Raw genomic sequence first — 27,755 nt, 5'->3', positions numbered from 1 at the left:
TGCTGGGTGATTAATTAACAAGGCTGGCACTAGATGCAATACATGCAAGGTAAGATGACTTTAAGTTGTCTGTGGGCCTGCATCTACCAAATAGCCATCAGGGATAAACGTTATTGGAAGATCAATATTTAGTCATTGTCTCAACTGAGGCTGGCAGCGCAGTTGCCTGGGGATGCCAGCTTGTCCTTTCACTCTTCTCATGGTTCGGCATTCAACTTGGCCAGCACCCTGTGACCAGGAGTTAAGGACAGGGGTCTTTACCATCCTTATTCTGTCTGCTCCTCCTGAGTGCCCTGCAAGGCTGGTCCTGTGTCCTCACTGTGCACATCTAAATGTGAGTTGGAGCCCAAATCCAGATGTGTTTCTGTCTTGGACTCTTCATCTGCTGTTTACAGCCTCTACAATGTTTCTGAGTCAAGGTTTGAGAACTCTGAGGCTAAGGAGAAGTCAATCTTGCTACAAGCAGACAGACATAGGCCCCTGCTCCCTTCTGGTTCAAGCCAGAACCTCCCTCATGGAGCAAGGGAGAGTGAGAAAAATGTGCTTTTGGGGATGCTGAGCCCTGAAGCTGCAGGTGCCTCTAGAAATGCCGGGCTAGCCTCAGGGCTGGGCTCCTGCATTGTGGGGCTGGGCCAGGGGATTCAGGCAGGTACCTTCTCATCATATACAATGCGAGGCCTGATCTCTGGGGCCTGGTAGCCAGGAGTGCCCTCCACGCCTAGAGCACCCTCATGGAATGACTGCCTCGAAATCCCGTAGTCAGATAGCTTGATGTTGATGTGCTCCTTGACATCAAGGGACCACACCAGAATGTTGTCCGACTTCAGGTCGCAGAAGATGATGTTTTTCTTGTGCAGGTAGGCCAGGCCTGACGCAATCTGGTAGGCTATTTTTTGGGTGAGCATGTGTCCCAGGGGTATAAAGGAAGAATCTTGCAAAGAAAAACAATTTTCAAATGTATCAAAATTTCAATTTTGATAGAATCAAATTATCATGATAGCAACTGTCTTTTTGTCTTCCTATCTCCCTAGATACTATATATTCTTTTTTTCTTTTTTCTTGTTCCTTTTTTTGAGACAGAGTCTCCCTCTGTCACCCAGGCTGGCGTGCAGTGGCACGATCTCAGCTCACTGCAACCTCTGCCTCCAGGGTTCAAGCAATTCTAATGCCTCAGCCTCCCAAGTTGAGTAGCTAGGACTACAGGCACATGCCACCATGCCTGGCTAACTTTTGTATTTTTAGTAGACATGGGGTTTCACCATGTTGGCCAGGCTGGTCTTGAATTCCTAGCTTTAAGTGACCTGCCCGCATGGGCCTCCCAAAGTATTGGGATTACACATGTGAGCCACTGCGCCTGGCCCCTAGATACTTTATATTCTATTGATACATTCTCACTATTCACCAGACTGCCAGACTGCCAGACTGCCAGAAGGGACAGAGAATGGCCTGGTTAAGTGAAATAGTATTTAGGATAGAAGTGCTCATCACTATAGCTTCATTCATGATACCTTATTCCTGGAATTGCTGGCAGTTTTGCTGAATGAGCAAGGATTCGAAATCTCTAGAGTTCATCTCAGGTCAAGGCTGTCCTACGTAAAGGGGTGAGTTGCAAGCAGAAGAATTTTGTTTGGCTGGGTGTGGTGGCTCATGCCGGTAATTCCAGCACTTTGGGAGGCTAAAGTGGGGGGATCGATTGAGCTCACAGTTCAAGAATGACCTGGGCAACAGGGCGAAAGGCCATCTCTACAAAAAACAAAAACAACAACAACAAATTAGCTGGGTGTGGTGGCATGTGCTTGTAGCTACTGGGGAAGTTGAGGTGGGAGGATTGTTTGAGTTCAGGAGGTCAAGGCTGCAGTGAGCTGAGATTGCACCACTGTACTCCAGCCTGGCCAACAAAGCGAGATCCTGTATGGAAAAAAAAAATAAATAAAGAATTTTGTTTAAAAAATTATCTTCCATTGAGGCAGAAGTGATTGATTTTAATAGCATTTCTTCTTCCCTAGTCAAAAGACAACTACCTTTCACCCTCTGGCAACTCTGGAGTTTAGTTGCTCATTTCTCAACATAAATTACTTTAACATTTTATTTTAAAATATAGTATGGCCCCACTGACCCTAGGATCTGAGTCTCAGCGTGGTGTGCACGTGCAGTTAAGAAAGTGATTTAATGCAGCTCATGTGCTTGGTGCCCTCCCAGAGAGGATGTTACCATCCTCCTTTTACAGGCAAATAAACTCAGCAGCTTCCTGGACCGCTGCGGAGCCTGGTCTTAGCCGACTCCACAGCGCGCCCTCTGCCGTCCTCGCCAAGGCTCTGCCCAGTGACTGGACCTGGCGAGGTGCCTGGCCTCACACCCAGGGGATGGTCACACGAGCCATGGGTTGGGTGCGCCGTGGGCTTGCCAAGGCCACCTGAGGCTCTACCCCCGTGCCAGGCAGGAGGCGCCTGGGGCTCTGTTGGTCTCAGGAGCCGGGTGGGGCGGCGCACCGCGGTACCTCTGGCGTTCTCAGACAGCACGGTGTTGAGGCTGCTGAGCGGCGCGAGCTCCAGGGCGAAGCAGAGCGGGTGGATGCTGATGCCGATAAGCGCCACAATGCAGGGGTGCTGCAGCGCGTGCAGCATGCTGGCCTCCTGCCGGAACTCAGAGAAGTTCTTCATGGCGTCCGTGGCCCGCAGGTGCCTCAGCATGGTGTCTGCCGTGGAAAGCACAGCGTTAGCCAGCAGGACACGGGGTGCCTGCAGCCTCAGGCCTCTCTAAGGCGGCACAGAGCTTAGACCCGGGCAGCACATGTCTGAGAAAAACAGTACCAACCTGGGACCTGCTTACCTGCTGGGACGTTAGCAAAGTTCTTGAATTTTTTGATGTGGAAGCGCTTGACAGCTACGGGCTGGCCCTGGTACCGGGCCCGGTAGATGACGGTGCCACTGCCACCCTGGCCCAGGACGCTGCCCTCATCCTCACTGTGCTCCAGCTTGCTGTTCTCCAGGAAGAGCCTGCCACACACACCCGGCATCAGCCACATCACCCCTGCCCTGACGCGGGTGGGTCCTGGGCTCGGTCATTTGTCCCCATGGCCAAGAGTCATGGTTCAAAGCCATCTGTGAGACTGGACAGATCTGAGCCACCCCGGCCCTGCCACTTGCGGATGGGCACACCTGGGTGGGTTATGGAGGCTTGCTAAGCCTCAGTCTCCTCTGTAAAGTGGGCTCAGGACCCGAACAGCCTCAGAGGTGGTGATGGCTGGCACAGGGTGAAGTCCACGGAAGTGGTGGCCGTAGAGAAAGGATCCCTTTGGAAGTTTTCTTCTGAAAGGTGACGTTTCCTATTTCCTCCCCGATTCTCTCTCTAGTTATCATCTTGGGTTAGCATAGGTAGAATAAACTCAAAGAACAGATTTGAGGGGTCCGATGCTGAGCACTAGGGTTACAGATAGGAGTCAGCGTTTGACAAAGAAGGTAAACAAGGCTCTGGGTGGGAGCTCTCCCCTTCCTGAATGCCCGAGGAGTGCCGGCTGTGCTTATGTGCTGGCCCTGGAGCTGGTGGGGAGGTAGGACTGGAAAGGAGAGGCAGCTCAGGAGAGAGCAGCTCTGGCTACGAGGGGAAGGGGGAGGCATATGGGGAGGCAGGATGGCTGCACTTGCAAAGCGCTTTTCCCAGCTGGGCCTATCAAGGCCTCCAAAATGGAAAGCCAGCAGCCTGGTTCCCTTCAGGCAGCCGAGGATGGGAACCTAAAAAGGTACTGAGATTGGTGGGAAGCGATGGCTGGGGCATCTGCCGGCTCCGGAGGGGTCTTCCTGGAGATCACTTGACCACTGCACAACGAGGAGGGCCCCCTGTGACCTGCACTGTGATCTGGGAGGGGCCTTCGGGGCATACCTGGCCGGGAAGTCGGTCATGAACAGTTCAGGGACCAGCTCCTGGAGCGGCACGGGGAGGTCCGGGTGTCTGGGGCAGGAGATGAAGTCCCGCTCGATGGCCGTGAGGACACAGTCTTCCATGTCGAAGTATTGCACATCCTCTGATTTCTCACTGGGGTCCGTGTGCTGGGCCCAGGCTGTCTCACAGACTGGGCAGGGCACGTACTGCTCCATGAGTGGAGTCCCGTCGCTCTCTGTGGCCGTCAGGGCTAAATAAGGACAGAGCAAGAGACAGCTTCACAAGAAGGAGGTGCAGGAGGGCCCCCAAGCAGCACTCTGCACCCTAGGCCCTGAGGCCTTCACAGCAGGGGAGTTGCCTGTCCTGGCCTGTACCCGAGAGACAGGCTGAAACCCATTGCCACATTCAGGTGCCTTTTTGGAGAAAGCAATTGTTTGTCCTGAAAGATGCGTCCAGGGAGGGTTTGGGATGCTTCTGAGAACTGCCCAGTGGTCGGGACCCTGAGCAGGCTGGCTGCAGGGCCTGAGAGGAGGGCGGGGATCCCTCCTGCATGACTGGGCCCTAACAGGTCATTACAGACTAGGTCTGAGCTATCCTCCAACAATCACAGCAGTGTGGAAGCCACTCTTCCTACAATTAGAAACATCAGGTTTGTAATGTCTATGAAGGGCAATGCAGGGGGAGAAATGAGTGCAAATTATCACAGACAAAACTGAGTCAGTGGACATAGGTTCCCTCCCACGCCTCTGATAGGAGGTGCAGAGAAACACCCTCCAAGGTGCCCTGTGGAGGTGCCCTCAGGGCAGGCCAACTGCCTGCTTCATGCAGGGTAGGAGGTGGATGCCTAGAACTTTCCAGGCACATCTGATATCTGTAGGTCCATGTGTAAGGCATCCCATTGGGAGGGGCCCCTGGCTGGGGATACCAGCTCCAGGCAGCCTGTCTCAGGTGCTCACCAGAGCCCTTTCCATCTCAGGTGACTGTCTAAGGGATCCACCTGTCAAACTGCCCAGCACCTGCTGTGGAGGGAACACTGGCTGGTGGGGAGCTGCAAAGTGCCCAGAAAGGTTTACATGGGCCTAAGGACCCCCTTAGATGGCCAAGTGCCTCGCAAATCACCATGACACACACACCCAACTGCCTTCTCCGAGGGCTCCTTTCTAAGCCTTTTTTCCTTGTAGGTCACCCTTCCTGCCAACAGCGTGAAGGACCCCAACCCTGACAGAGACCAGACCCTGGGATCTGGAATGTGTATCCTGAGTGTATGCTATCACTGCTCCTTAGCCACCTTCCCCGATGCTCTCTGGGATGCAGGCATTGCATGCAGGTGAGGCTGGCCCAGGAGGCCCGGGGACCTGCCGAGGCTCGCAGGGGCGGCATTGGTATTCCAAACCCGCTCTCCAGTCACTTGCTTGGCCTCCAGTGTTCAGGGGCTGAGGCTCTCGGGGCAGCCATTCCCACAGCTGCTTGCCCCATTAAGCCCCAGATGGCCTCCCCGCTGCAGGTTGCTCTGGGAGTTTCTCCACCGCAGGAGCAAAACAAACAGGGAGCCTCAGCAACTTCACTCAAAGAGTACTTTTTTTGGGTGAACTATCAATGAAGAAACAGATCCAAAGGGACTGAGAAGGGCTGTGTTAGTGGTTTGATCACCGCCAGGATGGGTGGGGCAGCAGGGAAGGAGAGCAGGGCCCCTTGGTGGCCACAGCTCCCCTCCATCCCTGCCCTTGCACAGAGGATAAATTTCCATCTGCCGACTCCCCCCCAGTTTCAGCCACACCGTCCTCACTGTGAAAACAAGACATGTGTGAGCTCACACTGAGCATCTCCGTGGACCACTCATGGTACCAGTGTCATCTTTCTTGCCACGCCTGTGGGCAGCTGGCAGGCCGCATCCCTGCACAATCCCAGTGGGGTTCGAACCCCATCCTCCCCACGGTACTCCCCCCCATGACAGAGCTGGACTTCTTGGGGGCCAGGACTCCCACCAAAGGGCTGTTAAGACCCCCTACTTTGCTTGGGCCGAATCCCAGTGGGATTCTTGTCCTTCCCAAAAGACGCAGCCCCACCCTGATTTATAAATAAATATTAGCATGAACAAAGGCTTGTTTCCAGAATCTTCTCTTACCAGGAAACCACTGATCAATCAAGGAATTGACATGATCTGTGATGAAAGCCATGGCTGAGAAGTCCCTCATTTCTGATTGACAAATGATTTTTATTCCTCCACTTTTCTTCTTTTTCCAGTTCACATCGGAAGATTCCACACTGCAACCCAGAAACCAAAAGGAGCCCATTGCGATCTGGCTCTGGGGGACCCTGGGATGATATCCCTGCCCCTAGGGACAGGATCCAACCCCTGGGAACTGGGAGAGACTCTGTGCCCTGCAGGACTGATGGGGGATTCCCTGTATGCACGTGTGTGTGGCCCTGCCTTGTTCTTGCCCCGGACCTGGCCTGGTGAAGGAGACACAGGGAAGATTGCCGTCAGGGATGCTCAGCCTGGGAGCTGACCCTCGGGTGAGGCCCTCAGGAAGTTACCGGACCTCCCTGAACCTCAGTGTTCTCATCTGTCCAGCAGCAACTGTGGGCTTTAAGTGAGAACATCTATGTGGAGGCGGCAGGTCCCAATCAAGCCCTCTGTAAAGTTACCTCCCCTTTCCCTTCTTCTCCTCTCACAGAGTTGAAGACTATTTTGCAAAGTTCATTGTAAATATTAAAATAATCTTGGGTGTTTATCATTCATTAAACCTGTTGAGCTGACTTCAGGTCTACTGCTCTCAAAAAAAAAAAAAGAATAAATGGCACAGGGAGCTGAGTTCTGTGTCTGGTTATGGGCAGTGCAGATGGAGGCTGAGGAGTCTCAGCGCCCCCTGCCCCCAGCCGGGCTTCTCACAGAACAAGGGGACGGGCAGGATGGCTGCAAGGTCACATGGTGACCTGAATAGCTGTGGGAGGTGCCTGAGGCTCTCCTGAGCTCAATGGCCACCACGTCCCTCAAGTCCTGAGCGGTGGCCGCCACATCTGCCTTTGTCTTTCCCATCCTGCAAGGGGGACTCAGCAGGGGTGGAGAGCCCCGAGCCTCTGGGACACTCATGGGAGGGCCTCACATTTCTAGCAAGCTGCCATGATGAGCCGCTCTCATGAGCAAAATTCTGGACACCAAGAGGATGAGGCATCCTGCTGACGTGGCCCCGGGGTGGCTGCTGTGGCACCTGCTGGCCCGGTAGGTGAGCTTCCCGGTGTTCCTACCTGAGGTAGCCCCCATCAAAAGTGACCAGGAGCCCTTCCTGCCAATAGATGGTCTGATTTCTTTTCACTCTGAATGTGCTACAGCGATTTCTCTGGTTTCCTGTAAAACTGTAAATGGCGACTTTCCTGTTCCTGCTTTTAGTATTCTTCTTGTTTTCAAAAAGCTGAAAGACAGAGAAAAGACCCTGCTTAAGTATTCTGGGCTCCTTGCTGGTCCTGGGCAGAGCTCTGCGGAGGCCGGACTGGGCCCCATCTTGATAAATGACCCCCGTCTTTCCCACCCTCTCCTCCCACGCTGCTCATCCCTGCTGCCAAATTGAACGTTATATTATCTGACAGGGTTTCCAGGGTATTCCGGAAACAGTTTTTTCCAAAGAATTGAAAAATAGGTTTTCCTTTAAAAATTTTTCTCTTTCTGACTTTACAATCAAAAATTCATATTAGAAAATGCAGAAAATACAGAAAAATGTAAGAGGGCAAACAAAACACCCATTTAACACGAAGCAGAGAGATCATTCAGATTTTGGTATATATTATTCCAGGATTTTTTTTTCTATCTCCATATATGTGTAAAAAACAGCTGAAGCTATATTGGATTTCTAATTTCATATACATTAAAAAACCTCACTTTTCTATGTCATTAAAAACACACATAAAATTCATTTTTCTGAAGTTTAATATTCTATTAAGCATAGTAATTTCCTGAACCACTCTCTTCTGGAAGTGTAAGTTGGTGCCAATCTTTTGCTCCTTCAAAACCACCGTGAGTTACATGAGAAAGGCACAGAGCTTTCTCTGATTGAAAATGGTATCCTTAGTTTAGATGTTTACCAGTCGGATTATCGGTCGAAGGGTCTGAATATTTTAAAGTTCTGGATGCATCCTGAGGAATCGCTTTTTGAATGACGAGACTGTCCTGTGCACCGACTACCAGTGTGCACAGGGCCGCTTCGTGCCCTGGGGCTGGGGATTACGGCTCAGCTCTTTGCTAATGTGATGGATGAAAAGTGGCATCTCACTGCTGCTTGAATTTGCATGTCTTTGATGAGTGATGAGACTGAACTTTTGTCCTGTCACCCATCTGAATTTCAATAGGACTTCTTTCCTAACTTCAAGTGAGGGATGCTGCTGCCCGGAAGGGCGCCCTGGCCTCCAGGTCCAGCTGGGCGCCACTTGTGAGCTCAGCCTCCCACGACGCTAGTGCTCCATGACCCTCCCCTGAGAACACAGCGGGACACAGAGTTCAAAGGGAGGGCAGAGGAATGGAAAAGTAGGAGCACCAGTGCCTGCGCCCACTCCTTCAATCAGTGCACCCTTCTGGCACTATAAACCAGTCTCCCCCGCTGCTAACACAGGCTGCCACTGTCACGATGGACTTTAAGGATTTTGCATTGATTTTTCTTACCATTTCAGTGAAAATGGGGAGATCAAAGAACACTTTTATAGAGCTAAGAACTTATAATTCAGTAAGGGCTTTCTAATTAGAATGCAGCAACAGTAAACTCATACGGAGTTTAATGTCGAGGATTTGACAGTCAGGGATTATGACAGAGGTTTGCAAAACCAAAAGTGTGTCAGAATCCCCGGGAGGGGTTGTGAAAACCAGTGTGGGGTTCCCTCCGGAGTTTCTCATGCAGCGGGTTTGAGGTGGGGCCTGAGAACTTGCGTTCCTCACATATTCCCAGGTGAGGCTGATTTTGCTGGTATAGGAACCCCACTTTGAAAAACACTACTGTAGCAAATATTGCTTCCATGTTCCTGCCTTGCAGGAAATGAATATTGCCTGACAGCTGGGACTCCTTCCCATAACCCCAGGTAGACCCACAGAAGCTAACTCCTTGGGCTGGGTCTCCAGTGTTACCAGAGTCATGTAAAGTTCTGCACAAGTGGTTCTCAAACTGCACTGCACAGGGAACTCATCTGGGAGCCTTAAAAATACCAAAGAGGGCCGGGCGCGGTGGCTCAAGCCTGTAATCCCAGCACTTTGGGAGGCCGAGATGGGCGGATCACGAGGTCAGGAGATCGAGACCATCCTGGCTAATACGGTGAAACCCTGTCTCTACTAAAAAATACTAAAAACTAGCCGGGCGACGAGGCGGGCGCCTGTAGTCCCAGCTTACTCGGGAGGCTGAGGCAGGAGAATGGCGTAAACCCGGGAGGCGGAGCTTGCAGTGAGCTGAGATCCGGCCACTGCACTCCAGCCTGGGTGGCAGAGCAAGACTCCGTCTCAAAAAAAAAAAAAAAAAAAAAAAAAATACCAAAGAGGAATCACTTTTTCAAACAATGCCACTCTCAAAGATTCTGATTCGCTCGGTCTGGAGTGTGGTCTGTGTCTTTTAGAATTTACTCCAGGTGAGCCTAGTGTGCAGCCAAGATGACAAAACTGTGCTTCTAACTCACGGTTCTCCAAGTGTGGTTGTGGGGCAGCGGCGTCACCTCGGGGAATGGATAGAAATGCAAATTCTTGGCCTCAGTCCACACCTGCTGAATCAGAACCTCTTGGGTGGGGCCCACCAAACTCTGTTCTAACAAACTCCAGGTGGTTTTGAGGTGGGCTAACATTTAGAACCACTGTTTATAAAGGGTGTGTTCTGTCTAAGGAGGGTGCTGATTTGGAACTCACAGGATGGCTTAAATGGGTTGGCCAGCAGCCCATGCCACGCCTGCCCCCTGGCACTACATTGGTGGCATGGCTCTGGGAGAAGGGTCTCCAGGCAGGGCCTCCCAGCAAAGGACATTCCCCTCCCCCAAGGGTACAACTGTAGGTGCCTCTCGGGCATCTGCCTATGCAGAAACCGCAGCTATAATACCTGCAAGTCCATCTCCGCCAGACTGATCAGCATCCGTGCTATAAACCTTTGCCAGAAGCCAACGGGAACGAAGCTCATCTTAAATACCCTTTGAATGGTGTTGGCTGTGGGGTGCCGCATGCCGTGGGTGTCCAGGCCAGGTTTAGATGGAAGGAGATGGGGCAGGAGGTAGCTGAAACACACCAAAGGGGACTGGTGAACAGCGGGGCCCAAGCTCCACTGCAGTGCCCCAACCCCAGCAGATGGCCTGGTCTGGGGACAGGCTGTGCTGAAACACCTCAGGCTGCTGGGTTCCTTCCTTCCAGGGCCTTTGGAATTCTGTTATTAGTAAGAGAAGGGTGGTTTATATGCTGAGAATAAATACTCCAAAGGAAAATGAAGACTGGTCACATTAATATGTCTACTATGGTTTCTAAGATAGAGACTAGAATAAGGCTAAGGGAAGACATGAAAACATCTGTGGTCCTAAAAATGTCAGACATAGCAAATGGGACTCAATTCTCTATAAATGGGGTTGCAGTTGGGGAATCACTTAACATTAACTTTGGTTGATGAAGGAAAAACAAATACAGCTGCAAGGTTTCAAGGACAATGCAGATATTAGGGTCAGAGTAACATTTTTGGCCTTCAAAGCTATTTATTGTTCTTGGCCAGTTGACACGACGCAATTGTCTTAAAAGCTAGAATGAGCCTGATTTGTGCAAAGAGGGATATTTTATGAGAACACTCTTGGTCATCATAAAAATGCTGCATTATTGTGTCAGCAAGGCCTTCACGTCTGTTGTCATCTTAAAACAGCTGAAACCTGGGAGGTCCATCCAAAAGTGTGCCAGAAAACCAGCAATAGCTGCATGCTGTGGGGCTGAGGGGGCAGGCACCAGACAGGCACAGGACGGCCCCCTGGGTGTGCAGATGCTGGACTCTTTCCCAGTAAAGGTTTTGCCTTCAGTTCTTCTAATCTTAAAATAAATCGATTTCGGTACAATAAATGTCCTTAGAACTTTCTGGAAGAGACTCCCTAAACTATAAGAAAATTCAATGACAGCCCATGGCCCAAGCTCTGACTTACACGCTCTGACACATGGGTATACAATGGGAGGAGAAAGGATCCCCTCTTGGCAGGGCTGGTGAAGGTAGACAGGGGCTGTGCAGATGACGCAGCAGACACAGGTGGTGAAGCAGGAGGCCTTTTCAGCCTTTCAGGTCTTGGGTGAGAGGACATTCCCAACCTCTCGCTAGATGCCTCTTCATCAGAGTGTCCTTCACATCTGAAAATTCCTTGCTTCTCTATCTGCTCAGTGTTTGTTCCCCATACAGGAGGCCCTGGGCCGTGCCTGCTGTTTCTTTCTGCTTTTTCTACTTCAACTCATGCATCCTGGGTCTCTCACGTGGCCCTCTTACAGTGGCAGTGCCCCATGGCTTTCTTGCTCTTCTCCTTGTTGGAGTGTGCTTAGAGAGTGCGGGGAGCATTCTCTGTCCCCAGGTGCCCCAGCATGATGTGCGGTGGCACACAGAAGAGGTGCTCCATGATGTTTTTGGTATGAATCTTGGGAACACAAGGTTGGTTTAACACTTGAAAATCAGTCAACATATTCATGTAACAGAAAAATAACTGAAGAAAAAAATTAACGGAGGCAGAACAAGCATTTTTGGGGGACAAAATTCAGTGTCCATTTATGATAAAAACTTTCAGCAAACTGGGAATAAAAGGGAACTTCCTCAATGTGATAAAGTTTCCATGGATAACAAAGTTCTGTAGAAAACACCACACTTGAAAGACTGAATGCTTTCCCCTGAGATCACACATAATGATGTCTTCTCTCATCCCTATTTAAGGCTTCGCTAGAGATCCAAGCCAATGCAATCAGGCAAAAAGAGCAAAAAAAATGTGAAGATTAGAATGAAAAAAGTAAAACTGTCTTTTTTTTCAAAAAAGAAGCATACTTAGAAAATCCTGAAAAATCTACTGGAGCTAGTAGGTGAATTTAGCAAGGTTTTTGGATATAAGGTAAATATTTAAAAATAAATTCTATTTCTGCATACCAGCAACAACAAAAAAAAGGAAATCAAATTAGAAGATATGTCATTTACCCATCTCGGAGAACATAAATTATGTAGACACAAATTTAACAAAAGACGTAGAAAATCTGAATACTGAAAACAAACCATTATTGAGAGAAACTTTTTAAAAACCAAAATAAATGAAGAGATATACCATGTTCATATTGGAAGATCCAATATTCCTAAGATGTCAGCTCTCTTTGATCTATAGATTCAATGTAATCTCCATAAAAATCACAACAGTTTTTTTTTTTTGTGGTAGAAACAGACAAGCTGATTCTAAAATTTAAATGAAAATGCAAAGGATCTAGAATAATCCAAAATAATCTTGAAATAGAAGAATAAAATTGGAGGGTGTCATGTGCTGAATAATGAGCCGCAAAATATCCAGGTTCTAAATCCTAGAACTGTGATTGTTACCTTACATGGAAATAGAGACTTTGTAGATGTGATTAAGTTACAGACTTTGAAATGGGAGAGAGATCCCAGATTATCTGGGTGGGCCTTAAGTGCAGCCACAAGTGTCCTTAAAGGATAGGGGGAAGAGAGAGACTTGCACAGAAGAAGGCAAGATGGTCACTGGAGCAGGCTGCCATGCTACTGGGAGGGACAGCTTAAAGATGGCTGACTAAAGGCATTGCAGACTTGCCACCGACACTGAGAAGAGGCAAAATAGTGAGTAGATAATCACACGTTGAATAGATCATCCAAATAGGAACACTGGAATTCGACAGTAAAGTGACAGGAAATACGTAAGGCAAGGAAGGAGAAGGAAGCAAGGCAGACTGCTAGGCTGAGAGCTGACAGAGATTCCCCAGTGTGGGGAAAAGGTAAATGAGAGATCCCCAGTGGTCCACATTCCTACCCTGGACTCCTGAAATCCAAGACACAGGAGAGCCCCTCGCCCTTTTTGGGCCCTGAAACTAACTGATGGGAGACTGTGCAATGGCACTGCTCCGAGGCTGCTCGCTCTAAGTCTCACACTCTCTGAGACCTGAGCAGCCACACTAAGGAGGCATTTTATTTATATTTTAATTTTTAATTTCAATAGGGCTTTGGGGAACAAGTGGTGTTTAGTTACATGATAAAGTTCTTTAGCGGTGATTTCTTAGATTTTGGGGCTCCCATCACCCGAGCAGTGTACACTGTACCCAATGTATAGTTTTGTTTATCTCTCATCCCCTCCCACCCTTTCCCCTGAGTCCCCGAAGTCTATTGTATTATTCTTTTTTTTTTTTTTTTTGAGACGGAGTCTGGCTCTGTCGCCCAGGCTGGAGTGCAGTGGCCGGATCTCAGCTCACTGCAAGCTCCGCCTCCCGGGTTTACGCCATTCTCCTGCCTCAGCCTTCCGGGTAGCTGGGACTACAGGCGCCCGCCACCTCGCCCGGCTAGTTCTTTGTATTTTTTAGTAGAGACGGGGTTTCACCGTGTTAGTCAGGATGGTCTCGATCTCCTGACCTCGTGATCCGCCCGTCTCAGCCTCCCAAAGTGCTGGGATTACAGGCTTGAGCCACCGCGCCTGGCTTATTGTATTATTCTTATGCCTTTGCATCCTCATAGCTTAATTCCCACTTATAACTTAGAACATACAATGTTTAGTTTTCCATTCCTGAGTTACTTCACTTAGAATAATGGTCTCTAATTCATCCAGGTTGCTGCAATTGCCATTATTTTATTCCTTTATATGGCTGAGTAGTATTCTATGGTATATATATATCACAATTTTTTTAATCCAATTGTTGATTGATGCACATTTGGGCTGGTTCCATATTTTTGCAATTATGAATTGTGCTGTTATAAACATGTGTGTGCAAGTATCTTTTTTGCATAATGACTTCTTTTCCTCTGGGTAGATAGCCAGTAGTGAGATTGCTGGATCAAATGGTAATCTACTTTTAGTTCTTTAAGAAATCTATAAGGAGCCTTTTGTTGTTGTTGTTGTTGTTATTGTTTGTTTGTTTGTTTTGAGATGGAGTCTCGCTCTGTCACCCAGGCTGGAGTGTAGTGGCATGATCTCGGCTCACTGCAAACTCCATCTCCCAGGTTCACGCCATTCTCCTGCCTCAGCCTCCCGAGTAGCTGGGACTACAGGTGCCCACCACCTCGCCCGGCTGATTTTTTGTATTTTTAGTAGAGATGGGGTTTCACTCTGTTAGCTAGGATGGTCTCAATTTCCTGACCTTGTGATCCGCCCGCCTCGGCCTCCCAAAATGCTGGGATTACAGGCATGAGCCACTGCACCTGGCCTACAAGGAGCCATTTTACAGCCCTGTCCCCAACTGACTGTGTACTGTCCTGGAGCCTAGTGGTGCTGGGGCTGAGGTGCAAGAGAAATGTGGGCTGCTACCCCTGGGGATGAGGTGTGAGTGAAGCTTAGGCTACCACCTTAAGGGCTAAGGTGTGCGTGGCATGTATTCCCCACCCACCAGCCTAATCTGTCGCCACTGAAGGTGGCCCACCCTTCCCAGTGGCAGGGCAGCAGTGTGACCACTGATGTCCCCTGCCTGAGCATTCCGTTGCTGGCCTAGGGATCACTCCACTCCTGCCTACCATGGCTGGTACCGGTACACACCATTGAGGGGCCTGAAAACAAGCCCACCTGGCCTGGCTTCATGTCCCCTGGCCCCTGTGCCAAAGCACATGGACTAGGGCTGAGGGACTGCCCAACTCAGTCCACCATCAGTGGTACCTGAACACTTCTCCTGAGGGCCAAAGGTTAGGCCTACCGACTCTGCTGTTACCACTACAGCTGGTACCTACTTGCACGTGTCACCCGTGGCCCTATGCACAAGCCCAACCAGCCCATTGCAGCCACTGCCAATACAAGTGTGCACTGCTTGGGACCTACAGGGTTTTCCTGTCACTCCCACTGCCATTACCCACACCATGCCAGCTGCCTAGGGACCCAAGAATCCACCCACCTACTGGCCCACTGATGCCACTACCAACATCCAAGTAAGCCTCCTGGAAGCCCAAGAATAGGCCTGCCTGGACCCTCTAACACTGGTGCCAGTGTGTACCACCCTGGGGTCCAAAGACAGGCATGCCTGCTGCCACCACTGGGGCCCAAAGACTGACCCGGCTGGCATCCCTGTCCCCAGCAAAACTTCCCCACAAGCTCCACTAACAATGGCTCCACCCTAAATCACTGAGGAAATCACAGATACCACTGACATTGTTTATAGCCAAAGAAATCATACAGATTACACTACTGCATCTATGTAGAATGAAAGTCAAAGTGCCGTACTGAACCAACACCATAGATGCATCTTCAGGAGAAAGTTCTCTCCTATGAAAGCAAATTCAAATACTGGAAGAAGTAACTCTTATACCAGATGCACAGTCATCAATGTAAGGACACAGGAAACATGAAAAAGCAAGGACATATGACACTTCCAAAGGAAAACAATAATGCTCCAGCCATACAGCTCAATTAAGAACAAATTTATAAAATCCTGGAAAAATAATTAAAAATTCTGATACTAAAGGAGCTCAGTGAGATAGAAGAAAATTCTGAAAAACAATACAAAGAAATCAGAAAAACAATGCAGGATGCAAATGAAAAATTTACCAAAGAGATAGATATTAATATCATTTAAAAAAACCAAATGGAAATTCTGGGACTGAAGAATTCATTGAGTGAGATATAAAATACATTCAAAAGCTTTGATAATAGGCTAGATCAAGCAGAATCATAATCTCAGAACTTGAAGACAGGTCTTATGAAATAACAGAGTTAGACAAAAAATAAAGAAAAATGAAGAAAATAATGAGTAAAGCCTTTGTGATATATGGGACACCATAAAGCAACCAAGTGTTTAAATTACTAGAGTCCCAGAAGGTGAAGAAAGAATGAAAGGGTTAGGAAAATCTGTGTAACAAAATAAGAGATGAAAACTTCCTAAATCTAGCAAGGTATTTAGACATTCAGATACAGGAGGCTCTGAGATCCCCAAACAGAGATAATGCAAAAAGCTCTTCTCCATGGCACATTACAGTCAAACTGTCTAAAGTCAAAAAGAGAATTCTAAAAACAGCAATAGAAAAGAATCTAGTCACCTAAGAGACCCCATTAGACTAATCGCAGATTTCTCAGCAGAAACCTTATATCACTAATAGACTGGCCCTACAAGAACTGCTCAAGGGATCCTTAACCTGGAAGCAAAAAGAAAAATGACATTTAACATCATGAAAACATACAAAAGTATAAAAATCACTGGTAAAGCAAACACACAAATGAGGAAGAGAAAGGACTCAAATGGTACTACCACAGAAAACCACCAAACCGCAGTGATAAGCAATAAGAGAGAAATAAAGGAATAAAGAATACGTAAAAACAACCAGAAAATAATTAACAATAGGACAGGAATAAAACCTCACATATGAATAATTACCTTGAATGTAAATGGATTAAATTCTCCACTTAAAAGGTGTACACTGGCTGAATGGATTAAAAAACATAATTCAATTATATGCTACCAATAAGAAACTCACTTTACCTGTAAAGACACATATAGACTGAAAGTAATGCATTGCAAAAAGATATTCTATGCAAATGGTAGCCAAAAGCAAGCAGACATCGCTATACTTATATCAGACAAAACACACTTTAAGTCAAAAACAGTAAAAGACAAAGAAGGTCATTATATAATGATAAAGGGATCAATCCAACAAGAGAATATAACAGTATCAATATATATGCACCCAACACTGGAGCACCCAGATTCATAAAGCAAATATTACTAGATCTAAGAGAGAGATTCCAATACTATAATATTATGGCACTTAAACACACCACTCTCAGCATTAGACAGATCATCTAGACATAAACTCATCAAAAAAAGTTGGATTTAAATGACTTGAGACCAAAAGGACCTTAAAGACATTTACAAACCAAACCTAAAATCAGCAGAAGGAAAGAAATCACATAATAAATAAGGGTTGGAGGAGAAATAAAATGGAATACAGACTTAAAAAACAATACAAAGGATCAATGAAATGAAAAGTCGATTCTTCAAAAAGATAAACAAAATTGATAAATCACTAGCTAGAGTAACCAAGAAAAGACCCAAATAACCAAAATTGGTAATGAAAAAGGAGACATTATAACTGATACCACAGAAATACAAAAGATAATCAGAGACTATTATGAAGAATTGTATGTTAACAAACTGGAAATCCTAGGAAAAAAAAAAAAAACCAGACAAATTCCTAGAAACATAAAAATTTACCCAAACTGAATCAGGAATAAAAAGTAAACTTAAACAGATCAATAATGGATTCTAAAATTCATATGGAACCAAACAAGAGATTGAATAGCTAAAGCAATCCTGAGCAAAAAGAACAAAGCTGGAGGAATCATACTATCTGACTTCAAAATATACTACAAAGCTATAGTAACTGAAACAGCATGATATCAGTATAAAAATAGACACACAGACTCATGGAACAAAATAGAGAACCCAGAAATAAATCCGCATATTTACAGTCAACTGATTCTCAACAAAGGTGCCAAGAACATACAGTGGAAAAAATATACCCTCTTCAATAAATGGTGCTGGGAAAATTGGATATCCATAAGGAGAAGAATGGAACTAGACCCCTATCTCTCACCACATACAAAAATTAACTCAAAACGGATTAAAGACTTAAATTTAAGACCCCAAACTATAAACTACTAGAAGAAAACAGGGAAAGCACTTCAGGACATTGGTCTAGGCAAAGGTTTTAGAGCTAAGACCTCGAAAATACAAACAACTAAAACAAAAATAGACAAATGGTACTATATTAAATGAAATGGCTTCTTCACTGCATAGGAAACAATGAGCAGAGTGAAGAGACCTATTGAATGAGAGAAAATATTTGCAAAGTATTCATCCAACAAGGAACGAATATCCACAATTTATAAGAAATTTGAACAACTCAATAAAACCCAAATAATCTCATTAAAAGAGGGCAAAGAACATGAATAGATGTTTTTCAAAAGAAGACATATGAATGGCCAACAGGTATATGAAAAATGCTCAACACCACAAATCATCAGGGAAATGCAAATCAAAAGCACAATGAGATATCATATAACCCCAGTTGAATGGCTACTATCAGAAAACCAAAAAATAACAGATGCTGGTGAGGATGCAGAGAAAATAAAACTCTTATATGCTGTTGGCCATAATATAAATTAGTACAGCCACTGTGAAAAACAGTATGGTGATTTCTCAAAAAACTAAAAATAGAACTACCATACAATCCAGCCATCCCAGTAGTGGATATTTATACAAAGGAAAATAAATCAGGTATTAAAGGGATACCTGAATTCCCTTATCTATTGCAGCACTATTCACAATAGCAAAGATAAGGAACCAACCTAAGTGTCCATCAATGGACAAATGGATAAAGAAAGGTCCATATACACAATGGAATACTACTTGGCCTTAAAAAAGAATGAAATCATGTCATTTGCAGCAACATGGATGAAACTGGAAGTCATTACATTAAATGAAATAAACCAGGCAAAGAAAGACAAATACTGCATGCTCCCACTCATATGTGGGAGCTAAAAAGCCTGATCTCATGAAGATAGAAAACAGAATGACAGATACCAGAAGCTAGGAAGGAAGGGTGTGAGAGTGGGAGGGAGAGATGAAGAGAGGTTGGTGAATGGGTACAGACATACAGTTAGAAGAAGTAAGTTCTAATGGTCAATAGCAGACTAGGGTGACTATAATTAGCAAGAATATATTGTATATTTCAAAGTAGTTAGAAGCCAGGTCTTGAAATGATACCAACACATAGAAAGGATAAATACTCAAGGTGATGAATACCCCAAATACACTGACTTGATCATTCCACATTCTATGCATGTAAAAACAACTCACATGTACCCCATAAATATGTAAAATATTACATATCGATAAAAGAAATATGAGCTAAGAAATGCAGCTCTAGAGACTGGAAAAGATAAGAAAATGGATTTTCTTCTAGAGCCTCCAAAGGCAGCACGATCCTGCTGACCCCTTGACTTTGGACCAGGGAAACTTATTTTGGACTTCTGGCCACCAGAACTGTAAGGGAAAAAATGTGTGTTGTTTTAAGATGCCACATTCATGGTATCTTACAGCAATCACAGGAAACTAATACAAAAGGTTCATGCAACCTAATTTCAAGTTCTTACTCTAAAGCTACAATAATCAGTAGAGTTTGGCACTGGCATAAGGATAGGCACACATATTAGTGGAACAAAATAGAGTCCTGAAACAAGCCCACACAACTGATTTTTGATAAAGAAATCAAGGTAATTCAATGGGGGAAAGGAAAGTCTTTTCAACAAATGGTTCTGGAACAACGGGATAATATATAGGAAAAAATGGACCTCGACCCCTACTTCACCCCATATACAGAAATTAATTTGACATAGATCGTAGACCTGGAAGTAAAAGCTAAACTACAAACCTTCTAGAAGAAAAATATAGAAGGATTGTCAAGATCATAGTATAAGCAAGTATTTCTTCAAGATGACACAAAAAGCAATAATCACAAAATTAAAAAGACTTCATTAATATAAAAAAAGCAAGTCACAGACTGGGAGAAAATATTTGCAAATCACATATCTGAGAAATAACTTGTATCCAGAAGATATAAAGAAGTACATATCAGTACCAAAAAGGAAAACATTCTAATCATAAAATAGGCATAAAACTTGAATGGACACTTCACAAAAGAAGATATGCCAATGGCCAATAAGCTCATGAAAGGTATTTGACCTCATTAGTCATGAAGAAAATGTAAAGTAAAGCCACAGTCAAGTACAAGTTCACATCCACTGGAATAGCTAAAATCAGAAAGAGCTACAGACAACAAATATTGGGGAGGAAATGGAGTGTACAGTCTCTTGGAGGAGCATACAATTTCTTGGGGGAAAGCCTGGTGATTTCTTATAAAATTAAACTTACACTCTATGACCCAACAATTCCACTCCTAGTTTTGACCCAAGAGAAATGAAAACATGTGTCTACAAAAAGACTTAAGACAGTTTACAGCAGTGTTATTCATAATAGCCCAAAGCTGGAAACCATCCAAATGTCTATCAACAGGTGAGTGGATAAACAAATTGTGGTAAAGCCATACAATGGAATACTACTCAGTAACAAAGAAAAACCCCTGATACACACAACCGCATGGATGGATCTCAAATGCATGATGTTTAGTGGGAGAAGCCAATTAGAGACCATATCGTGTGACTCTGTGCAGTTGAGAAGTTCAAGAACAGGAAACACTAGGCTCTGGTGCTAGAAATCAGAGTGCTGGTGCTGATATGGATGGGAAATGACTGGAAGGGAGTGTGGGGGGACTTCCAGTATGACAGGAACATTCTGTATCTTGAGGCAGGTGCTGGTTGCACTGTTGTATGCATTTGTCAAAAGTCATTGTTTTGAATACAAGCGATCTGGGCATTTCACTGTAAGTAAACTTTACCTATGACAGAACACTACTCAGCCATGAAAAGGAATGAATTAACAGCATTTGCAGTGACCTGGATGAAATTGGAGACTCTTCTAAGTGAAGTAACTCAGGAATGGAAAACCAAACATCATATGTTCTCACTGATATGTGGGAGCTAAGCTGTGAGGATGCAAAGGCATAAGAATGATACAATGGACTTTGGGAACTTGTGGGGAAGAGTGGGAGATGGGCAAGGGTTAAAAGACCACAAATAGGGTGTAGTGTATACTGCTTGGGTGATGGGTGCACCAAAATCTCACAAATCACCACTAAAGGACTTAGTAACCAAATACCAACTGTGCCCCAATAATGTATGGAAAAAAATCTCTAAAACTGTAAACAAACAAAAACAGAAGCAGGTGTGGGTGGCACAAGGAGGAAAGGGCCAGTCAACAGAATTGTTTCACTGGGAGATGACAGGGCCATATCATGGCAGGTGGGGTGAGGAGTGGGTGTCACGGATACAGGGAGGAATTTTGAGCCTAGAGTGCCACGCCCTGGCAAGGTCCCATGGGTGGGGGGTGAGGGAAGGTGATCGGTGGGACCAGACAGCAGAGGAGAGAAGGCAGGTGTCTCAGACGTGATGCGTCAGTTGCCATGCCAGATTTCCGGGTGGGAGCAATTTGGAAGCCCAGGCCTGAGCCTCTGGATGCTGGGCCCTGCTGAAAATCTGGGGATTCTTCCTTTGGGGCATGGAGGATCAAGGAAGCTGAATTGATGGCTTGGGCAAAGTGCAGGGGAGGGGCCTGCTGAGGACACTGGAGGCTGGAAGGGAGGGTGGCAGGGTCCCCTCATGGAGAAGGCCCTCCAGAGGGGAGGGTCAGTACTTGGGGCAGGGTCAGCAGAGGACAGGAGGGGTACCTGGGGGCACCTAGAGGGCTGCCTGGCCACCAGCACAAAGTGATGAGGAGCAGCAGACGCTGGGGAGCAAGGAAAGGAGGAAAAGGAGGAGAGAGGCTCATTTGTTTTGTTTGCAGTTTAGGACTGGGGAGACCTGGGTATGTTAAAGATCCAGGAGAAGTCCACAGAAAGAGGTGATGATTAGCTACTATATGGAGTGCCTCTATTTGACCCTCGGACCATCCACCCTGGAGTAGTTGATCATGTTGCTCTCATGATTTAATCATGTTGGACTGCATTTTGAACTGGGCTGTGTAATTAGCACGCACATCCTAGTCACTCACTCTTTTTTTTTTTTTTTTTTTGAGGAGTCTCGCTCTGTTGCCCAGGCTGGAGTGCAGAGGTGTGATCTCTGTTCACTGCAACCTCTGCCTCCTGGGTTCAAGCAATTCTCCTGCTTCAGTCTCCCAAGTAGCTGGGATTACAGGCACACACCACCATGCCCGGCTGATTTTTGTATTTTTAGTAGAAACGGGGTTTCACCATGTTGGTCAGGCTGGTCTTGAACTCCTGACCTCAATTGATCTGGCCGCCTCAGCCTCCCAAAGAGTGGGGATTACAGGTGTGAGCCACCTAACTGGCTACTCACTCTCATTTACCAAATAACCAAGCAATCAAGCCCCTGTAAAGTGAAATTCCCACAAATTATTTTTAATGACATCCTTTCATGTTTTCCTACACTTTTTCGATAAGTGGATTTCTTTTAACTCCCTGAACAGAGAACCCCGGGACACAGGAGGGAGTGGCCAGCTCTGCTCACTGTCCCGCTGACCCAGGCCAGACAGGCAGGTCATCAGGTGCTAGACTGTCCCTAGGGGGCAGCAGTGGCAGCACTGATCCCTGGAAATCTTGTTCAGGCCACCAGTGGCTCCAGACCCCAAATCCCGCTTTCGGAGAGCAACCTGCACAGCCTGGCATGGTAAGTTGTGTCCTTACCTGTCATTGGCGACGGGAAGGGCGATCTCAAACTTGGCCAGGAACTGGAAGTACTGCTCTTCCGTCTGCTGTGTGAAGCCAGTCCCCACCAGCAGCATCCTGAGGTCTTCTGCTCTGATCACCCCATTCTTGGCCACTGACCGGGAGCCCTTAATGTTAAAGATCCTCTGCAGACATTCGGACAGCCAAATAGGGTCGAGGAAGTAGAGGTTCCTCAGGCCGTGGCTGGTGTCTGGGAAGTGTAGCAGGGTGCCAGTTTCTATGAGGAAGCTGATGGCTGCCCCAGGCAAGGAGAGGAGGAAGCAGCAGTTAGACAAAGGAGCGAAAGGGACTCTGGGGTGGCCCTCTTTCCAAGGGGACCTAGGTCACAAATTCTTCCTAGGAAGAAACCAACATGCCCCACATGCTGGACCCTTCAGGCAGGTTGGCAGCCCGATCACAGGTGTCCTGGTGGCCCCTGGTAACTCTTGCCAAAGTCTTAGGCTAATAGCCACCTCGGTAACTACAGTTGATCCTCATTATTTGTGGATTCTGCCTTTGCAAATTTGCCTTCTTACTAAAATTTATCTGCGACCCCCAAATCAACGCTCCTGTGGTTATTTGCGGACATGTGCTGAGCGGTGAAAAATTTGCATTGACCAATGTGCACACTCCCAGTGGAGGCTGAACAGGGCAACACTCTCAACTCTCATGCTGAAAACAGGGGCCTGCTTAGTGGTCTATGTCAGTGCCATGTTTTTTGAATTTTTGTGCTTTTTGTTGATGCTTTCACTGTTTAAAATGGTCCCAAGTGAAGTGCTGAAGCGCTGTGTAGTTCCCTAAGCGTGAGAAGGCTGTGATGTGCCTTATGGAGAAAACCTGTGTATTAGATAAGCTTTGTTCAGGAATGAGCAACAGTACTGTTAACCATGAGTTCAATGCCAACAAATCAACAATATATATTAAGTACAGTGTCTTTAAGCAGCAACACACATAAAACAAGGTTCTGTATTGATGGGCTAATGAGAATGTTCTGACCAGAGGCTTGCAGGAGCTGAACCCTGCGTCTTTCCTAGGAGCACTGGTTTAGTATTTGCTATTTCAGTGATCATGGTGACTTTACAGAACATAAGTCCTGTGGCTAATGAGAATCGATTGTAACTGTTTGACCTCTGTCTCCCTGACTGAACGTCAGCCCTGGAGGGCATGGACCAGTCCATCAGCTTATATGTCTGCCCTCGTGGCCAATACATGTCTGCCTTTGTGGCCAACACAATGCTGGTGTAGAGTAGCTGTTTGTGTTCTCTACCTCCAAGGAAAGAAGGGTGAGAGGGAAGAAGGAAGGGGAGGGGGATGGAAGACAGAAACACAGGCTGATTATCGGTCTCTCATTCATTGCTGAGGGCCAAGCTGAAGTACAGACAGTTCCATTTCTCACGGGCACCTGGCCGCCCACCCCAGCCCCACCCACCTGACTGCAGGTCCTCGTAGTCTTTGATGTCATTGTCGGGCGTCTGTTCCACCAGCTGCTCCAGCTGCCTGTCTGTCAGGTACTGCACGTTGTCGTCCAGGCTGCGGCGCTGCTGCTCTGCCAGCACGGCCTCCTGCAGACTCAGGTAGCTCCTGGGGATCTGGGGGACAGATGGACGAGGCAAGTCCCGAGGCATGCCCGCCAGCTGGGGCAGATCCTGCCCGGCCCCTGTGGCCTGAGTGGGTGGGACATGTCCACCCACTATCTTCCATCCTGACCCTCCCTCACCAGGAACCACTGAGTCTTGCCACATGGACATGGGCTTCACAGGAGAGAGGGGAAGTGAGGATCCCCAACAATGGGAAGCAGGCCTACTGGTTTAAGCTGGATGAGTGAGGTACCCACCAGCCTCCCTGCCAGTCGCTGGCAGCCGATGGTGCTGCCCACATCCTTCATGCTGCACGTGACATGGAAGATCAGCTGCCGCAGCCCTTCCTGGCCTTCCAGGCTCTTGCAGGAAATCTCACTGTGTGCAAAAAGACCCATCTTTACTCATCATGCCCCACTCTGAGGAAGTGCTGCAGCTTCTCTGTTTTCCCAAGAGGTTTGTCCTAAATGCTGGCAAGTCTGGAGAACTCATGAAAGACAACACAAGAAGTTTACTGAGGCCTTGCTTTGTGCAAATCACTGTGCTGGGTGCCCCACACTGTCGCTTTAGTCTGTCTTCCTAGACTAAACATGGCACTTCACAGAGAAGGAAAGTGAGGTGCAGAGGTACATTGAGACCCCCAAGGGCACAAGCTGGGCAGGCACAGGCTCACGCAGGCTGGTCTCGGGTTCTGACCCAGAGCCAGGGCTTCTCTTATCACAGACCCCATGGGACTTTCTCAAGGTCAAAGCAATAATTCCTCACAGCCTCATCCCGTATTCCGAGCCAGGCCAATGTGTCCCAGGCTGACCCACGCACCAATACCCGTGACACTCCACCCCGGGCGAGGGAATCTGAGAGCCGCCAGGGCAGCTAATGCAATGTGCAGTATATTTTACTCCCATTAGGGCACACAATTTGCTGAACCTCAGCTTCTTCATCTACGAGGTGGCAAACAATTCCCACAACCAGTGACAGGAGGTCAGCCCAGGGCAATTGAACTTATCTGCATGGACACGTCATGATGCCCACCCCAAAGCCCCTCCCAACTCTTGGCCTTTTTTAACTCAAAGGCTGCTATCAGGACCACTGAGACCCAAGGCAAGGGCTAGGTCCTCCCTCCCCAGGGTCTGTCCTTGATCAGTGATCAACAAATGAGATGGGCAGCAATTGGATGGGTGGTGCTCACGTTCAGTCACCTGGTTCAATGGGCACCATGCAGTTTCAGCACTGGCCCTTGGGGCGGGGATGGGGGAGAAAGGAAGTAAAGAGGGGGCATCTCCAGGCCTCACCCAGCCAGCCGTCTGGTAGGTCTTCACCCTCTCCAAGGCTGGGTCAGCTCTGTGGACTGCCCCCCTTGGCCAGGGAAGGGGCCTAGCCCCACCCAGCCTCAGGAGCTCTCTGCAAGCAGATCCCAGGAAAGATCAGTGACTGGCACCCACATGAAGGTGGGAGCTGCTAGAGGCTGGGCACTCACTGTAAGTGTTTGAAGGTGATGTCTGGGAAGCCTGTGGCCCTGGAGCCGGAGGGAGAGCGGCAGAGCGCCAGCACATAGGCACGTAGCGTTGCAATCCTTTCCACACGGAACTTGGCTTCAATTAAATCCAGGTGTGTCCCGACCACCAGCACCACGGCATTTGGGGCCTTGGCCTGCAACAGAGAACCCCACGGCTGAGTATCGTCTCTGTTCACTGAACAAGGGACAGGACAGAGCTCCCAGCTGTGCAGCTGTGCTGACCCTGGATGCCACAGCCCTTGCTCAGCCACCAATCTGCAGCCTTGAGATGGTTTGGATGTTTTTCTCCTCCAAATCTTATGTTGAAATGTGATCCCCAGTGTTGGAGGTGAGGCCTGATGGGAGGTTGGGTCATGGAGGCAGATCCCTCATAAATGGCTTGGTGCCCTCCTGCGGTAATGAATGCGTTCACCCTATGTCAGTTCACGGAGGAGCTGATTGTGAAAAGGAGCCTGGCTCTTCCTCCTCTCTCTCCTGCTCCCTCTCTCACTATGTAACATGCTGGCTCTCCTTCTCTTCTGCCATGACTAAAAACTTCCTGAGGCCTAACCAAAAGCCAAGCAGATGCTGAAGCCATGCTTGTGTAGTCTGCGGAACTGTGAGCCAAATAAACCTCTTTTCTTCATAAATTACTCAGTCTCAGTCAGTCTTTTATAGTAATGCAAAACAGATTGCTATAGGAATGTCAGCCCAGGCAGCACCTGTGCTCCTCATTCTCTGTAAACCCTGAGGGACTGTTGCATTGAGGGGTGTCTATGGTGTTCTATGACCTTCTCTGCAGAGGGTGCTGAGTTGGACTTGTGGGGAGGGATTTCCGACCCTTCAGACATGACAGCAGCCATCAGAGGCAGGGAGACAAGGACATCTTTATAACAGGAAGAGAACCCTGCTCCCCTTTGGATCCAAGGGTGGGGGTTCCTAAATTTAAGGAAAGCAGGGAAATTACAAGAGCACCACCAGCCCTCAGCAGAGAAAGGTTTCAAGTGCCTCACTGTGAAAAGCAAGCAGGACCACGGTTCTGGGGATCTCCGTGGAACATAGCTCCTTTTTTTCTCAGTAGAGGGGATGCTTGAGAAAAGCAGTCGGACCCACGAAGCTCTGGGAATTGAAATGGCAGGGCTGGCGTCTGGTGTCCTCACCTCGATGTTGAGCAGCCAGAACTGGAGGTTGGCCACGGCCTCCTCCCCCAGTGCCAGGTTCCAGACCACCACGTACAGGGCCTTGTCTGTGAAGAAGCACTGGTTGACAGTGGCCATGCTGGCCGGTCCCCCGATGTCCCAGACGTTGAACTCCACAGACTCAACCTACTTGAGCAACAGGGCAGTGAGAGGGAGGCATTTTAGAGACAAAGACTTCAGTCAATCAAAGAGAGACAACTGATAACTCTGGAAGCTGTACTTGGGGGTCTGAAAAAAACCAACCGTGGAAAAGTTCTGGACACCCTATAGTTTCTTAGGAAGCAGTTATCCAGGGGAGGGACAAGGGGCCCAGTGGCATGGGAGTGGGACTTCTGTCTACTCCTAGCAGAGCAGAGGCCAGGCCCTGGACAGACGTCAGAGGGCCTGGCTCCGTCTGGCCTGCAGATGGGTAGGGGATGCCCTGTGGGAGGAAGCTGGGCTCTGATGTCATGGCTTGCACTGGGGTTCAGCCTCCCTGTGTGCCAGGGCAAGAGGAGGAGATGGGCCTCTGAACTTATGGGGGTCAGAGGTTGGCGCCCACCAAGGATGCTGGGAAACTCCCTCCCACCCTGTGGGAATCAAACAAAAGATGAGCTGTCGGGCTGCCGGGAACGGCTGTGTAAACGGTGGTTTCTCTATCATTGCATGAGGTAAGAGTCTGGCCCTGGAAGTTAAGGCTGCAGTTTTCTACAGAAAGGAGTCATCTCTGTGAGGCAGCGTCAGCCTCCAAGACACAGCGTGCTGACCTGGTTTTGTATAAAGATGAAAACAGCTGTTCTCAACGGGCTAAGGCTGGCCACGCAGAGAGCTGCGGGCTCAGCCTTCACAGGATCGTCCTTCCACTAAAGGGTGGGGGAGCTTTAATCATCACAGAAAGGAAGTGGGGACTGAAGGTCAGGAAAAATAGAAGCACAAATTCACCTCTCAGGCCTCAGCTAGAGGAAGCTAAGACAAGAAATGAGATTACATAATTGTTAAGAAAAAGGCAAAGTAGGAGAGAATGCAGAAGATTCTGGTTCCTGGAGAGAACCTTCAGACTGAGTCAGCTAGATTTGCTCTTGGAATGTTCTAGGATTGGCCCGGCATTGATTGTTGTGTTTGACTGTACTGGCCCCAACAGGCAGCA

At 47.6% G+C, this 27,755-nt stretch overlaps 1 protein-coding gene across 1 annotated transcript in view; it reads right to left on the bottom strand.

The window, feature by feature from the left end:
* The window catches only part of LRRK1 (leucine-rich repeat kinase 1), a 153,952-nt gene that overhangs the window by 14,325 nt on the left and 111,872 nt on the right, over positions 1 to 27,755 (bottom strand). The window contains exons 15-26 of the mRNA XM_011957518.1: positions 26,591 to 26,755; positions 25,413 to 25,585; positions 24,193 to 24,313; positions 23,788 to 23,947; positions 22,338 to 22,614; positions 9,939 to 10,110; positions 7,129 to 7,292; positions 6,005 to 6,144; positions 3,880 to 4,129; positions 2,830 to 2,996; positions 2,498 to 2,695; positions 654 to 931 (exon numbers count right to left, since the gene is read on the bottom strand). Of these exons, the coding sequence (XP_011812908.1) occupies positions 654 to 931; positions 2,498 to 2,695; positions 2,830 to 2,996; positions 3,880 to 4,129; positions 6,005 to 6,144; positions 7,129 to 7,292; positions 9,939 to 10,110; positions 22,338 to 22,614; positions 23,788 to 23,947; positions 24,193 to 24,313; positions 25,413 to 25,585; positions 26,591 to 26,755 (2,265 nt within the window). The remainder of the gene's footprint in view (positions 1 to 653; positions 932 to 2,497; positions 2,696 to 2,829; positions 2,997 to 3,879; positions 4,130 to 6,004; positions 6,145 to 7,128; positions 7,293 to 9,938; positions 10,111 to 22,337; positions 22,615 to 23,787; positions 23,948 to 24,192; positions 24,314 to 25,412; positions 25,586 to 26,590; positions 26,756 to 27,755) is intronic.

The sequence above is a fragment of the Colobus angolensis genome, unplaced genomic scaffold (genome assembly GCF_000951035.1).
Source record: "Colobus angolensis palliatus isolate OR3802 unplaced genomic scaffold, Cang.pa_1.0 Scaffold112, whole genome shotgun sequence".
NCBI classification, from domain to species: Eukaryota; Metazoa; Chordata; class Mammalia; order Primates; family Cercopithecidae; genus Colobus; species Colobus angolensis.
This window is presented reverse-complemented; position numbering and strand designations above follow the sequence as displayed.